The sequence below is a fragment of the Triticum aestivum genome, chromosome 7B (genome assembly GCF_018294505.1).
Source record: "Triticum aestivum cultivar Chinese Spring chromosome 7B, IWGSC CS RefSeq v2.1, whole genome shotgun sequence".
NCBI classification, from domain to species: domain Eukaryota; kingdom Viridiplantae; phylum Streptophyta; class Magnoliopsida; order Poales; family Poaceae; genus Triticum; species Triticum aestivum.
The window spans coordinates 292,260,191-292,274,430 of NC_057813.1; the positions used below are offsets into that span (position 1 = coordinate 292,260,191).

At 52.1% G+C, this 14,240-nt stretch overlaps 1 protein-coding gene across 1 annotated transcript; it reads right to left on the reverse strand.

Annotated features, from left to right (window-relative positions):
- Positions 1-4,132: 4,132 nt before the first annotated feature.
- Positions 4,133-6,421, reverse strand: LOC123163090 (uncharacterized). The gene is made up of 3 exons (XM_044580848.1): positions 6,026-6,421; positions 5,796-5,880; positions 4,133-4,706 (listed from the first exon to the last, which is right to left on the reverse strand). The coding sequence occupies exons 1-3, from the start codon at positions 6,035-6,037 to the stop codon at positions 4,297-4,299; spliced, it is 507 nt and encodes a 168-aa protein (XP_044436783.1). The 5' UTR covers positions 6,038-6,421; the 3' UTR covers positions 4,133-4,296.
- Between the last annotated feature and the right edge of the window lie 7,819 nt (positions 6,422-14,240).

Genomic DNA, 14,240 nt, shown 5'->3' on the forward strand with positions numbered 1-14,240 from the left:
TAGCTTTATTACCATACCACCTTTGCTACTAAGTACTTTGCCGCAGATAGTAAGTTATCTAGGTGTGGTTGAATTGACAACTCAACTGCTAATACTCAAGAATATTCTTTGGCTCCCCTTGTGTCGAATCAATAAATTTGGGTTGTACTTCACCCTTGAAAGCTGTTATGATCCCCTACACTTGTGGGTTATCACCTCCTCACAGTAGCTTCCCTGACCGTGGAGGCCTCCACTGCAAGAGTACGTGCCCCCAACACCGTCGGAGGTAGAGCTAGCCTTTTAGTGAGAACGCCCACGCCCGCGGGGAGCCGCTGCCGGTGTCGCAGCATACTTGAGGGGGAGTCCGCGACCCCTCTTGGGCGGGGGCGAGTACGGTCCCTCCTTGGGGGCCTTTCCTTTCTCCACGGCAGAGAACCTTCTCGTCGGCGCCATGGATGCTCTAGCGAGGCGATGGAGCTGGAAGAAGGATAAGAAATAAGCGAGAAGATGAAGATGGGCAGGGGGCTCCGCTCGCTCTCGCATTTATAGCCAAGGGGAGGGCAAATGCCGGCCTCCCACGATCTCGAGTAATGATAGTTTTCTCTCCATGAAGTAGGCAGTTGTCAAGTGGTACGGTTGCCGAGGCAGCATGGGGAAGAGGAGGCGCCCACGTCTTATCAAGCGCCACACGTCAACTCGGTCCGCGGGTGGTTGGGGCCTGCGGCGTTCCGCACTTGCCCCTTGGCTTCTCCTCGAAGCCAAGTGCGAGCGTGCCTTGGCCCGTGGGCTACTGTCGGCATTCTGGGAACCAGGGTACCTAGACTTGCATGCCTGCGGCCCACGGCATGGCTCCATCGACAGCCTGGTATGGCCCATCTTCAACCACGACACGAGAAGACCCTCGCGAGGGGCCAAGCTTCGCGAGGCGGACGACGTCCAAAAAACAAGACCTCTTGAAGGAGCAGCCTCCCCAGGCTGCCTCCTGAGTAGCGGATATTTCCATGCAAACACTCACCTCATGAGGCTGAGGTGACGCCAGCCATGACGACCAAGCCCAGGCACACGCCATCGGGCGCAGAGCGGCAGCTTTCCTCTTTGGTGCTAAGGAGGCAATCACAGGTGTAGAGTCCGAAGAAATCAGCCAAAGGATTGTCGTTTGCATGCAACAAGACTAGGACAGCCAGAACGGCAGGATGGACGTCATCATCGAGCCCACCACGACGTCACGATCAGAAGCTTTGCAGCGAAGACCACCTTTCGTTAGGATCAGATGTACTACTTATCCCCTTTAAAAGTTGTCCACTGTGGGATCCCTTCCCACCTAGGTTTTGGGGGAAGAGTACCGAGGCCATTATAAATATTGGCTAGCCACCACCACAGAAGGGATCGGACCCCCGGAGACTAAATCCCTAGAGCTCATCACAAGAACAAGCTTCCTGAGGTTGTTCTTCCCCTTGTACTAGTTCATCCTCAGCCCTCGCGAGGCTAATCCACCACAAAGCAGGAGTAGGGTTTTACACCGCAATGTGGCCCGAACCTGGGTAAACTGGGCCGTGTCCATTTCCTTCCCATTAATCGAGCTAGGTCGTGAGAGCAGCGAGTCGATCGGTTTGAGAGGTTGAGTTCTTCACACACACCCCTGAGCTCGAACCTTTCTTGGGTCCTGTGGAGCCCGGAATCCAACACCAGTTCTTCATTAGTCGGGTCGAAGGTGAGGCGTTGTCCGGAAGCGTAAGATGATTTCCGAGGGGGGAGGAAGGACCAGAGGGACTACATTCCCGGGCAGCTTCACGGAAAGTGGGATGAATGGAGGGGGGCCTGGTGCTGTATCCAGGAGGAGAACTTCCCGACATTCTGCTTGCCGCGCACGGAGAGGATTGTGCACAACGACGGTTGGAAGAAATACGGAGCCGGTGATAAGAAGCTCAGCCCAATTCTAAACAGGATTGCTCGCTTGCGGGCCGGCCTGAACATAGATATGGTCGGAGATGACTTTCTACGATGCTGCATCACCCCCCTGCAACAGAGGGTCGGGCCAACGTGGTTGGACCAGAATGCCGGGGATAAGATGCTTCTATTCCGAGGCCGTGGCTGTAACTTGACGTTCCTAGGCTACTCCTGGCTCTGCCAGCAGCTGTTCTACAAGTTGGACACTTTCCACTTGCCACCACGGTCATACCTCTGCACATCAACTCAGAGAGGAGCGTCATCCTGGCATGGATGCCAGATTGTTCTGCCACAGGAGTCAAGGAGAGCTGGAAGTTGCCCAAGCTGGCGGATGAGGACAAATAGGCCTTGGAGCTAAATGAGGATGCCGAGTAGGAGGATGATGATCTCGTCAAGGCCACCAAAGTAGAAGAGCAAGCATATATTGCCAGCAGGACCATAGAAACCCATAGATTGGAAGCTGCGAGGGCCGCAAACGTTGCTAAGAGTATTGGAGATGAAAAGGAAGAGGAAGAAGAAGAGGAATACGATGATGACGACGAGGAGGGTGATTAGGAGGGGCAGGAGGAGCTTGGAGGAGACAAGGCTGCCAGGACAGAGACAGCGGGAAAACCTGAGGAAGAGGAATTCCAGGTGTTGGAGCCACTGCGGTGTCTTCGCACCAGGAGAAGCCAAGAGCGTGTGGTCGCTCCCCCGCCTCGATCCATCGCTCGGCCGAGGAAATCCACCATCAAAACTGGGAAGCAGGAGGTGATACACCGGTAGTCTACACGGTTGGTCAACCTCAAGCCCTCGTCCTCCCAGGAAGAACTTTCCGGGGAAGATGAAATCTTGCTCCCGCCAAGCTCACCCCCGCCAGCTATCAAGAGAGCCAGCGAGTTCCCACCGTCGCCTCAGTACAAAATGAGCGTCCTTCTCGAGTCTAAAGATGAAGAATAAGTGATTTCCTGTCTTCTTCCCGTTATGTCCCAATCCATCTCTCTTGTCAATACTGATCTGGTTCTTCTGCTGTTTCAGGGACGAGGAGCTTCTTATCCTTCGGACGAAGCATCCCAAGCCATCGGCGGACCATGGCTCACCGTCAAGGGCCAGGCTGGAAATGCCAACAGCTGATACGGCAGCCACAAGCCCCCAGGCTAACCCCCCTCCTCAATATGTGCTGTCATCCCAGGCGGCCGTTCTTGATGTTGAGGTTCGCCTTTTCGGGGACGACAAGGAAATGGGAGGGGAGCATCAATGCAAGGAGCTTCAAGGAGAAGATCCCGCCAAGGGGCCCCGTTCAACCGCATTCCTGGAAAAGCTTCTTCGACAAGGGCCTCCACTTATGATTTTGTCCATATCGATGTTTCCTCGATGACAGAGAATGTCGAGGAACGTGTGCCGACAACGCATGCTGACGGGGGAGGGGATGCTCCTTCCCAACAAGTGCACCTTGGTAATTCTCTTGCCATAGAGTTATTTCCATGAGAAATTTCCTTGGTTTCTATCTATGATTTGAACCTTCTTTTTTTCTTGTGTCTTGGTTTTCAGCTCCAACTTCTCCCGTGGGAGGTGAAGAGCTCGCCGAGGAAGCCGGTATTGCCAAGGCTGCCACCGAGGAGGCCTCCCAGATTGTCGCCATGGAGAACCCTGAGCAAACTTAAGGGGGCAACTGAGAGGCCCACACAGCGACTGAAGAAGCTTCCGGCAGCGAATTTGAGCCCTCCAAGATGGATGTGAACAAGAACGTTGATACACAAGATAAGCACAAGCCCTTGAGAGCAATCTGCTTGGCAGAACAATTAATTAACCTCTAGAAGCAGAAGAAGCACATTGATAGACAAGTTATTATGAAGAACCAAGCTTGAGAGCGGTCTACTTGCGCAAGATATCATTGGACTTGAACATGACTGCGGAAATCTAGATCATGATGAAGAAACCTACACAATATAAACTCAATTGGAATGAGGAACTTGCCATCATCTTCTCACTAAGAGGCATCAAGTACCTAGACAAAAAACTAAGAGCATAATAAGATACAATGTATGCCGGTGGACATGTTTAACAGCAAGAAAACTACCCCATGAATAGCATAGTTAAATGTGATTCCTCCTAGTAGTATGTGTTCTATTATTCATAGTGATGAGAGCCCGAGACTATGCCAATAATGTCTAGAAAGAAAAGGCCTCCAAAATGTAGCATTATTTCAGTAGCAATATTTTCTTTTTGAAAATAGGTTTATCCGAGGAGCATTGACCTTTGTCACATACTGTAATACAGGCACTTCATTTGTTTTTAAGAAACTTGAGATTACTGCTGGTGCTAAAACAAAGCCCACCAAAATCCTCTTTCAACTAAAATACCAATTCACGTACTAGCTAGCATCACTAATTAAGCAAATAGATTTATCACTTGTAGCAGCACTGACCAAATTGCCATGGCAGGAGAACCCCAGCCATATGAGTACCCTGTCTTAAATCTAGACTGTACCAATTGTGCAACTGACATTGAGATTTCAGAGGGCGGGCGCCGCAGAACGGCAAGTGCTATACCTTCACATTGGGGTCCCTGAGGTTGGCATGCAGCCACTCGGCGGAAGCAACAGGCTCGGTCTGTGGCACTGCGTGGACAACGCCCGACGCGGCGTTGGTGGCGGCAGCCTCCGAGACGACCGGCGACGGGGCGTTGAAGCGTGCGGCGATCCCGAACCGTGTCATCCCTGATTCCAGTACTATGGGTGGGTTCATCCTCCTGGTTTTCGTCGCCGTCGAGGTACTCATCCTCTCGTTGTCGTCCTACTGCTGCTCCAAATCGAAGCACACATGCATCATACATACATACATACAAGACCAAATATGATTTGAAATAGATAGAACCAAAGTGCAACTAGCCTAGTATATATATGACCTCAGCATGAACCAGAGTTATATAACAAGTAGTCCTACACAAGACCGTACAGTCCGGTGGTATCAAGCACTAAACCAAACCTCATCACACACCCATCGACCTAGTTTGGTTTCACAACCAGCAGCATAGAAACGAACTAGGCTACAATAGAGCAATGTTTGCAGGGAAATAACCAACCTCACAGTGAGGGTCGCGGTGGATGACCTCACAGGTAATCTGAAACCATGCATGTGACATTGAAAATTAATGCCCAAGCCATTGTTTTAAAGGCGTCCATATCTCGTCGCTATAACGGATGCCATACAGACCCAGGCTCACAATACCTTTATGGCGTCACTATATCGTCGCTATAATGGTATAAAGGGGGTCGCTCGCCATAAAACGCAATACGCCATTAAAACAATGGCCTGAGCATTACGAATCACAAGCCAATTCTTTTCTTTGAAACTAAAATGAATAGGTGGGCATGTATCGCAAACCGACTCCTTGAAAAGACAAGCTAATGTCTGGACATTATGAATCATAAACCAATTCTTTTTGTTTCATAGCCACAACTAGCAGTTCATGATCGAAACAAATCATGTGAAAGTTAGTCTGGATATCAAAAAAATAGCAAAGATAATAGCTAGTAGCATTGTCCAGAAGCATGTGTATGTGTGACAACAGAAGCAACCATTTTTAGAAAAAATTAAACCAATCCAAAATGTTAATCAATTAAGCAGCTCTCTGGTTCGCACAACATATAGGAGGGTAGTGGTCTACTATGTTTAGAACTAGAGCCCCATAGACATGCATGTATCTAAATTTAGAAACAAGATTAGCTCACTTGATCTGCATTATTTATCACACAGAAGTTAAACAAGCAACCAGCCATAGTAATCAAACAGAGGAGAACACCATTGGTATTCAACATGCTGTAAAGAAATCTACTCTGGAATCAGAGAGCATGCAACATAAAGAAATTAAACAAGGAACATTCAAACCTCCATGGACATGCAGATCGCCCCACATCCCTTGCCCTTCTTCTGGTCTTTCTCCTCCTTCCTCACTCCCTTCTACTAGTTTTCTCTGGACACAGAAAGCACCAAATTAATGCCCCTAAAAACAAACCCTGTCAGATCAGAAATTGCACAAGGGAAAAAGGAAAAAATTTCCCAAATTGAAAGAAACAGGGGGGTGAGAGAGGGAGAGAGGCGAGATGGGGGAGGAGGACCTTGGCTGCCATTGCGTGGTGGTGGATAAGGCCCTCCTCTGCCTCTGCCTTGTGGTGGAGAAGCGGCGTCCAGCAGGCACAACCGCATGAGGAGCCATGCGAGGAGGCGTAGAGGACCGCCGGAGGCACGCCGGTGGCGGAGATGAGGCCGCACACCAAACCCTAGCTGGAGAGGGATGGGTTGGGCGCGAGCGTTCGAGGGAGGGAGGGACGGATCTGGCCAGAGGAATCGATGCAGCGGGGTGGGGTGAGCTTGGTAGCGTGTTGCGCGCCGACCATGGCCGTCGTAGCTCGCCGGAATAAGGTCGGTGGCGGTGGCGGCGGAGGCGGTTGTGGCTAATCCTAGGGCGCGGGAGAGCAGAGAGGAGATGCGGGTGCGGGTGCGGGGGCAGTGGGTTCAACACGGCCGGGTGGGGAGAGAGAGAGGAGGTGGGGGCAACAGTTTGTTTTACCCATAAAAAAGATACCCACCTTTTTGCTGTCTGCTAGTAGATGGCAAAGAGGCGGGGCTGTTGCGCCGTTACAGCGCTGGCGTCCACTGGACCCCACCCATTTCTTTGTCGTCTGTCAGCAAATGGCAAAGAATGGCAAAGATTCTTTGCTATCTGCCAGCAGGCGGCAAAGAATTGGCTGATGGCAAAGAGCTTCTTTGTCGTCCGCTTCCTCTTTGTTGTCCACTTTCTTCAGGCTGATGGCAAAGCCGTTCTTTGCCATCCACAAGCGGACGGCAACGAGGGGGCAGACGGAAAACCTGCTGATTCTAGTAGTGTATGAAGGTAAAGGGGAGAAATTTGGATGGAGCAAATACAATGTATACACAACGATGTTTGGCGTGGTTCCGATAGGTGGTGCTATCCTACATCCACCTTGATGGAGACTTTAACCCATGAAGGGTAATGGATGAGCGAGTCCATTGAGGGCTCCACCCATGAAGGGTCCACAAAGAAGCAACCTTGTCTATCTTGTCGGCATTCTGGATACAAGGGTACCCAGACTTGCCTACCTACGGCCAACAGCGTGGCTCCATCGACGGCCTGGAACGACACAGCTTCAGCATCAACAGCTCAAGACCCTCGCAAGGGGCCAAGCCTTGCGAGGCAGATGACGCCAAGACCTCCATGGGGATCGTCCTCCCCTGGCTGGCTCCCGAAGAGCGTAGATCTCTATGAAAGGCGCACCTCGCGAAGCTCAGCTGACGTGAGCCATGATGACCAAGGCCAGGCGGGTGCCAGTGGGTGCAGTGTACCAGTTTCCCCTTTGGTGCAAGGGAGTCAAGGAGCAGGTGTGGAGTTCCGAGGAATCAACCAAAGGTTTACATTCTGGTGCAACAAGACCAAGACTGCGAGGACGGCAGGACGAAGGTCATCGTCGAGCCCACTGTAGCGTCACGACCAGAGGCTTTTGCAGACGAAGACCACTTTAGTCTGGATAGGATATACTTGTTGTCTCCCTTCATATTTGGCCGTTGTGGGATCCCTTCCCGCCTACATTTGGGAAGAGGACCAAGGCCACTATAAATAGGACCTTGCCACCAACATAGAGGGGGATCGAATCCATTCCACTATCACCATCTCACCAGCTCACCCGAGCTCAAGAACACCTCACCTCCAGCGACTATTCAACCACTGTACTAGTTCATCATCAGCCCTCGAGGCAATCCACCACAAAGCTAGAGTAGGGTATTACACCGCAAGGTGGCCCGAACCAGGATAAACTGTTGTGTCTCTCTTTCCCTTCGAGCTCGACGCGCTAGGCTGTGAGGATCGCGAGTTGGCATGCTGGGTAGGTTCAGATCTCCCCATGCACCCCAGAGTTCGAACCTCTCAAGGGTTTGCGGAACCTGAAATCTGACATTTGGCACACCAGGTAGGGGTGCGTCAGAGATCCGCCGCTTTGTCCGTCATATCCCGCCGCCGGCTCCCATGGTAGGCGCTCCTCCGTCGACTGGGCCATCGCGCACCTTTGGGGGAGCCATGGGCCTCCGCGCTTTCACCCCCTCCTTGCGACAGGTGGAGTGGCCACCCAAGTTCAGGCCGAAGATGTCGCCCCGCTACGATGGTGCGGCGGATCCGGCTGGTTTCCTCCAGGCGTACGAGGAGGCAGACCGGGCGGCCGGTGGAGATGACAAGGTGATGGCCAACTGGATCCCCATGGCCCTCGTAGGTGCGCCGTGCGCCTGGCTGCTCAACATGCCAGGGTCTTCTATGGCCTCCTCGAAGGAGCTGCGCGGCCTCTTCATGGCGCACTTTGCGGCGCCGGCGCCTCCCGCTGTCGCAGCTCTCTTGGGCGGCTCGCATGTGCCACCCTCCGACCGCCACATCAAGCAGTTCTACCACCAAGTAAACGATGCCCAAATGCAGTCGGGGGCTCTCTCGGGCTGGGCGGCGCCCAAGGCCGACCTCACCTTCGGCCCAGAAGATCACCCAGCTACCTCGGCAGGAGCAGGCACGCTCCCGATGATCTGCACCCACACCATCTGCAATGTGGCGGTCGCCAAGACCCTCATCGATTGCGGAGCCGGCCTCAACATGCTCTCCGTGGAGGCATTCAGCTTGCTCCACATTCCCCATGGCCGACTCCACCCCGCCAAGCCTTTCCCTAGGGTCGGCGACGGTTCCACCAGCCCCTTGGGGCAAATTTGCCTCCCCGTCACCTTCGGGACCCGCGACAACTACCGCACCAAGCTCATCGACTTCAACATCGCCCGAATCGACCTGCCATAGAACGCCATCCTTGGGTACCTAGCCCTGGCCAAGTTCATGGCGACAACTCATCTAGCCTACAACCTCATCAAGATGCCAGGCAACACCGGTGTCCTCACGGTGGCAGGAGACACCAAGGACGCGTTGCAGGCCCTCAAGCTCGCCTTCAGGACTGCAGCGTCCGTGGAATCGAGTGAGAAGGGGGACCCTGAGGCTCCGGGGGCAGCACCAGCCAAGAAGAAGCAGTTGTTTTCCCAAGACCGAGACGAGACGAAGCAAGTGCCAGTTGATGAGGATGGGGTGTCAGGCGCCACTTTCACCATAGGAGCTGGCCTCCCCCCGGACCAAGAGAGAGCGTTCGTCAACCTCTTGCGTGCCAACGAGGAAGTTTCGCATGGGAGCCCAAGGACCTGGTCGGGATCCCAAGGGGAATAATTGAGCACCACTTGAGGGTGTGCCCAAATGTGCGCCCAGTGAAGCAGAAGGCCCATGACAGTCCACCGAGAAGCAGGTGTTCATCATCCAAGAAACACGCAAGCTATAGGATGTTGGTGACATACGGGAGGTGCGACACCCGGAGTGGCTGGCAAACCCAGTAATCGTCCCCAAGAAAGGAGGGAAGGAGCGCATGTGCGTCTACTTCACCAACCTCAACAAGGCTTTCCCCCAGGATCCCTTCCCGCTTCCGCACATCACCAGATCGTCAACTCCACTGCCGAGTGCGACCTGCTATGCTTTTTGGAGGCCTTCTCTGGCTACCACCAGATCAAGATGGATGTGCAAGATGTAGAGAAGACGACATTTCTGACCCTCTGCAGGGTGTACTGCTACACCTGCATGCCTTTTGGGATGCGTAATGCTAGGGCTACCTTCCAGCGGGTGATGCACATCACCCTGGGCCGGCAGCTCGAGAGGAACACTAAGGCTTATGTTGATGACATAGTGGTGAAGTGTCGAGAGGCGAAGACCTTGATCGAAGATCTGAAGGAAATGTTTGCCAGCCTGTGCAAGGTGGACCTGCGGCTCAATCCCGAGAAGTGTGTGTTCGGGGTCCCCTCTGGCAAGCTATTGGGCTTCCTAGTGTTGCATAGAGGAATCGAGGCCAACCTGGAGAAAGTCAAGGCCATAGAAGCCATGAGCCCGCCGCAGACGCTCAAGGAGATGCAGAAGCTGGCGAGCTGCATGACCTCACTGGGGCACTTCATCTCCAAGCTGGGGGAACGCGCCCTCCCATTCTTCAAGCTGATGAAGAGGAAGGGGCCGTTTGAGTGGACCCCTGAAGCTAATGCAGCCTTCCAATACCTTAAGAGATACCTCCAGTTCACCGGTGATGGTGGCGTCGCGCCCTCTCGAGCCCTTGGTGCTCTACTTGGCCACCACCCCTAACTCCGCTAGTGCTGCTCTGGTGGTGCTGAGTGAAGAGCGCCCGATCGAGGACCCTCAGCAGGGCGCCTCATCACCAAGCAAGGCGCGACAGCCTCAGGATGGCGCTCCTAAGGTTTGAGCTGGCCCGACAGCCAATGTCCCTCCTGAGGCTCAAGCCGAACCTTCGGCCGGAGGATCTCCTGAGACTGAGGCTCAAGCCGACCCTTCGACCGGAGGGGCTCCTGAGGCTGAGGCTCGCAAGGCCGCAGGCGATGCAGCAGGTGATGAGACCCCCGAAGGTCAGCATCGTCAAGAGACACATGACCTCACCAACACCTCCTCCCTCGTTGAGCATCCGGTCTACTACGTCAGCACGGTGCTACGGGAGGCACGAGCGCGCTACCCCATGCCCCAAATGCTTTTGCTCGAACTCATCATCACCTCCCGAAAGCTATGCCACTACTTCTAGGGCCACCCCATCAAGGTCAGTCCAGCCTACCCACTGGAGAGGGTTCTCCGGAGCCCTAACGCCACCAGGCGAGTTGCAGAGTGGAAAATCGAGCTTCAGGCGTTCCAGCTCGTGTTTAGCACCACCAGGGTCATCAAAGGCGCGACCATCGCAGATTTCATGGCAGAGTAGACTAACGTCCCCGACCGTGGAATATGAAAGGACCGCTCCCTCTTGCCTAGAGACGAGGCGCCAGACGGGTGGATCATGTACTTCGACGATGCATTCGCACGACAGGGCGCGGGGGCTGGAGCCGTCCTCATCTCACCCTCCAAGGAAAAGCTCTTCTACACTGTACAACTCTGCTTCCAGCAGGGCAACAAGGTATCCAATAACATCACAGAGCACGAAGGCCTGCTCGCCAGCCTTAGGGCCGCGGCGGCGCTGGGAGTGAAGCGTCTCACCATCAGGGGCTATTCCCAGCTCCTCATCAACTTCTCCAACAAAGAGTACACACCAAGGACAAGCACATGGCAGCATACCTGGAAGAGGTACGCAGAATGGAGAAACGGTTCTTGGACTTGGAGTTGCAGCATGTGCCATGAGGTACGAACAGGGAGGCGGATGACATCGCCAAGAGGGCATCCCGGCGGCTACCTCAGGAGCTAGGAGTGTTTGAGGAACGACTCTTCAAGCCATCGGCGGCTCCTCCCACTGAAGCACTAGCGCCACCTCAGGAGGACCTACCCCAAGCACCAGCAACAGGCGCCCCGGCCAGTGGCCCATCCACAGGGGCCCGCCTGGTCCTCGCGCTCGAGCCTCAGGAGGGGTGCTAGACCAAGGAGTTCAAGATGTACCTGCTTCAGGGGACCTTGTCGGCGAAGGAGGAGGATGCCGAGCGCGTGGCTCGCCAGGCCACCGCGTACTGCATCCGGGACGGTGAGCTGTACCGCAAAAGGCCCAATGATGTTTCTTTGCGATGCATCTCTAGGGAGCAGGGGCTAGAGCTACTGGCAGACTTATATGGTGGGGACTGCGGACACCATTCTTCATCACGCACCCTCATGAGCAAGGCGTTCCGCAGTGGGTTCTATTGGCCCACAACACTCAACGACGCCATAGAGCTGGTGCGCTTCTGTGAAGCATGCCAGTTCCACGCCAAGCAGATCCACCATCCCGTGCAAGACCTCCAGTGTACCGCCCAATATGCGACTACACTCCACACGTGTCGGGGCACGACTTGGGGTATAAGCGCATATTGATATGGTCGCAAGGGTGGTTGTATCTTTGCGCATCTCATGTACTGAATAGATAGAATATGAGCTTTGGCTTACAGTCGCCACAATGTCACACAATTATCATCAAGTAATACAATCATTCAAGATGAACACAGAGTCCGGCTACGGACGAAACCAAATGAATAAAAGACAACCACCCAAGCTCAGTCCCGATCGACCCTACTGGGCACCACTACTAATCGTTTGGAAAGGAAACATAGTAACGGCCACGGTCTTCATCGAACTCCCACTTGAGCTCAGTGGCATCACCTGCATCAGTCTCATCGGTACCTGCAACTGTGTTAGTAGTATACTGTGAGCCACGGGGACTCAGCAATCATATTACCCATGGTATCAAGACTATTTAAGCTTAAATGGGTAAAGTATGGTCATGAGGTGGAGTTGTAGCAAGCTCTAAGCATATGTATGGTGGCTAACTTTTGAATACCAGATTAAGATGAGAAGCTGCACAACGGTCGCAAACTAGTAATGATCAAGAAATGATCCTGAAGTACTTAAGTTCAAACATAACCCCACCCTGTTCTCTTCCCGAACCTTGTCGAAAAGAGACAATCACGGTTAGACACACGGTTGGTGTATTTGAATGTGTTTAGCGACAAGTTCACTACAACTGAATATTAAACACTCCCATCTGCCACATAACCGCGGGCACGACTCTCGAAAGTTTAAACCCTGTAGGGGTGTCCCAACTTAGTCCATGAGAAGCTCACGATCTGCGGAGACAATCCTCCACCCGGAACACCTCGATCAGATTCGGGATCCCGGTGCACAAGACATTTCGACAATGGTAAAACAAAACCAGCAAGACCTCCCGAATGTGTTGACAAATCCTGATAGGAGCCACGCGTATCTCGTTCTCAGGGCACACCCGATAGGTCAGCCTATGAGTAAAACTAGTCCTCGAGTTGCCCCATGGTGGACCCACAGTCTGCCCGTTTTGGACCAACACTCAGAGGAGCACTAGCCCGGGTTGCTGATTAACAATCCTCGGGTTAATTACTCCCTATTTTAGTTGTTATTAGGCAAATGGTAAAACCAATGTTGGGCCTTGCTGGAAGAGTTTTATTCAAAGAAAACTATCAAGGGGGCCCATAAACCCCCCCCCCCACCGTGTTAGGGACGCAAAAATCAAGGAACATAACACCAGTATGACGGAAAATAAGGTGGCAAGAGTGGAACAAAACACCGAGCAAAAGGACAAGCCTTCCACCCTTTACCATGTATATAGGTGCATTAATTAAATAAGAGATATTGTGATATCCCAACATATCCATGTTCCAACATGGAACAACCTGCACTGCTCCTGCAACTAGCAACGCTATAAGAGGGGTTGAGCAAAAGCTGTAATATAGCCAAACAACGGTTTGCTAGGAAGGGTGGTTAGAGGCTTTCATGGCAACATGGGAGGTAATATAAACAAGTGGTAGGTAGCACGACATAGAGATAGAACGGATAACTAGCAAGCAAAGATAGAAGTGATATCAGGGGTAATGATCAGCTTGCCTGCAATGTTTTCAGAGGTATCGAATCCTTGCTCCTCGTGAACGTACTCGACAGGATCCTCGTTCATGAACTTGTCTCCCTGCTCTACCCAGAACAATAACACAACCATTTAACAACAATCAATGATGGTGCAATGTGCAAGCAACATGATGCAAGACATGATATGGAAGATATGAGGTGCAATTCATATGAGGTGCTTCGGAAGGAGTGCAAACGAGACGGAAGGATAAACGATGAACATGTCATAATCTTGGTAACTCAAGCATGCCACTGGATAGATTGATAGATTTTAGTTGAAATCAATATAAAGATCACCGGAAACGGATGCACGGTTTGAAAAAGACAAGCCAAACAAGATGCATTGCAATATGTTGAAAACATCAACATAACAACTTGTGTGCAAAGTTTAAATATGCTACATCACCCAAACATGGAATTAAATGGCATGGTAGTGAAGTACATATCAAGCACTACAAACATGATTACTGAGCTATAGCTAAAAGTTACCAGAACATGTTTAAGACATCATGGAAATAATGCAAATGACACCAGTTTTACAGACTTGGCAGAATTTCACTGAACATGGCAGAAACAGCATCGGATTGCAATGTTTAGAGCTAGCAAACTACATGCTACAGGAACATATCATGGCAAACAAGAGCATGGCATGCTAATGCTATAGGCACTTAACAAAACTCACTTATTGAACATGCTCCAAAGATCTACAAAAAATGATGATAGCATCAATGCAAACATGGCAAGTGATATTAACTGACCCAGACTTGGTAGAATTTCATGGCATGGCAGAAACAGATTCATGATAGCACGTTTACAAGCTTGATTAACTCACCCTAGGAAATATCATGGCATGCAATTAATTCTAGCATCAAGTAGGCATG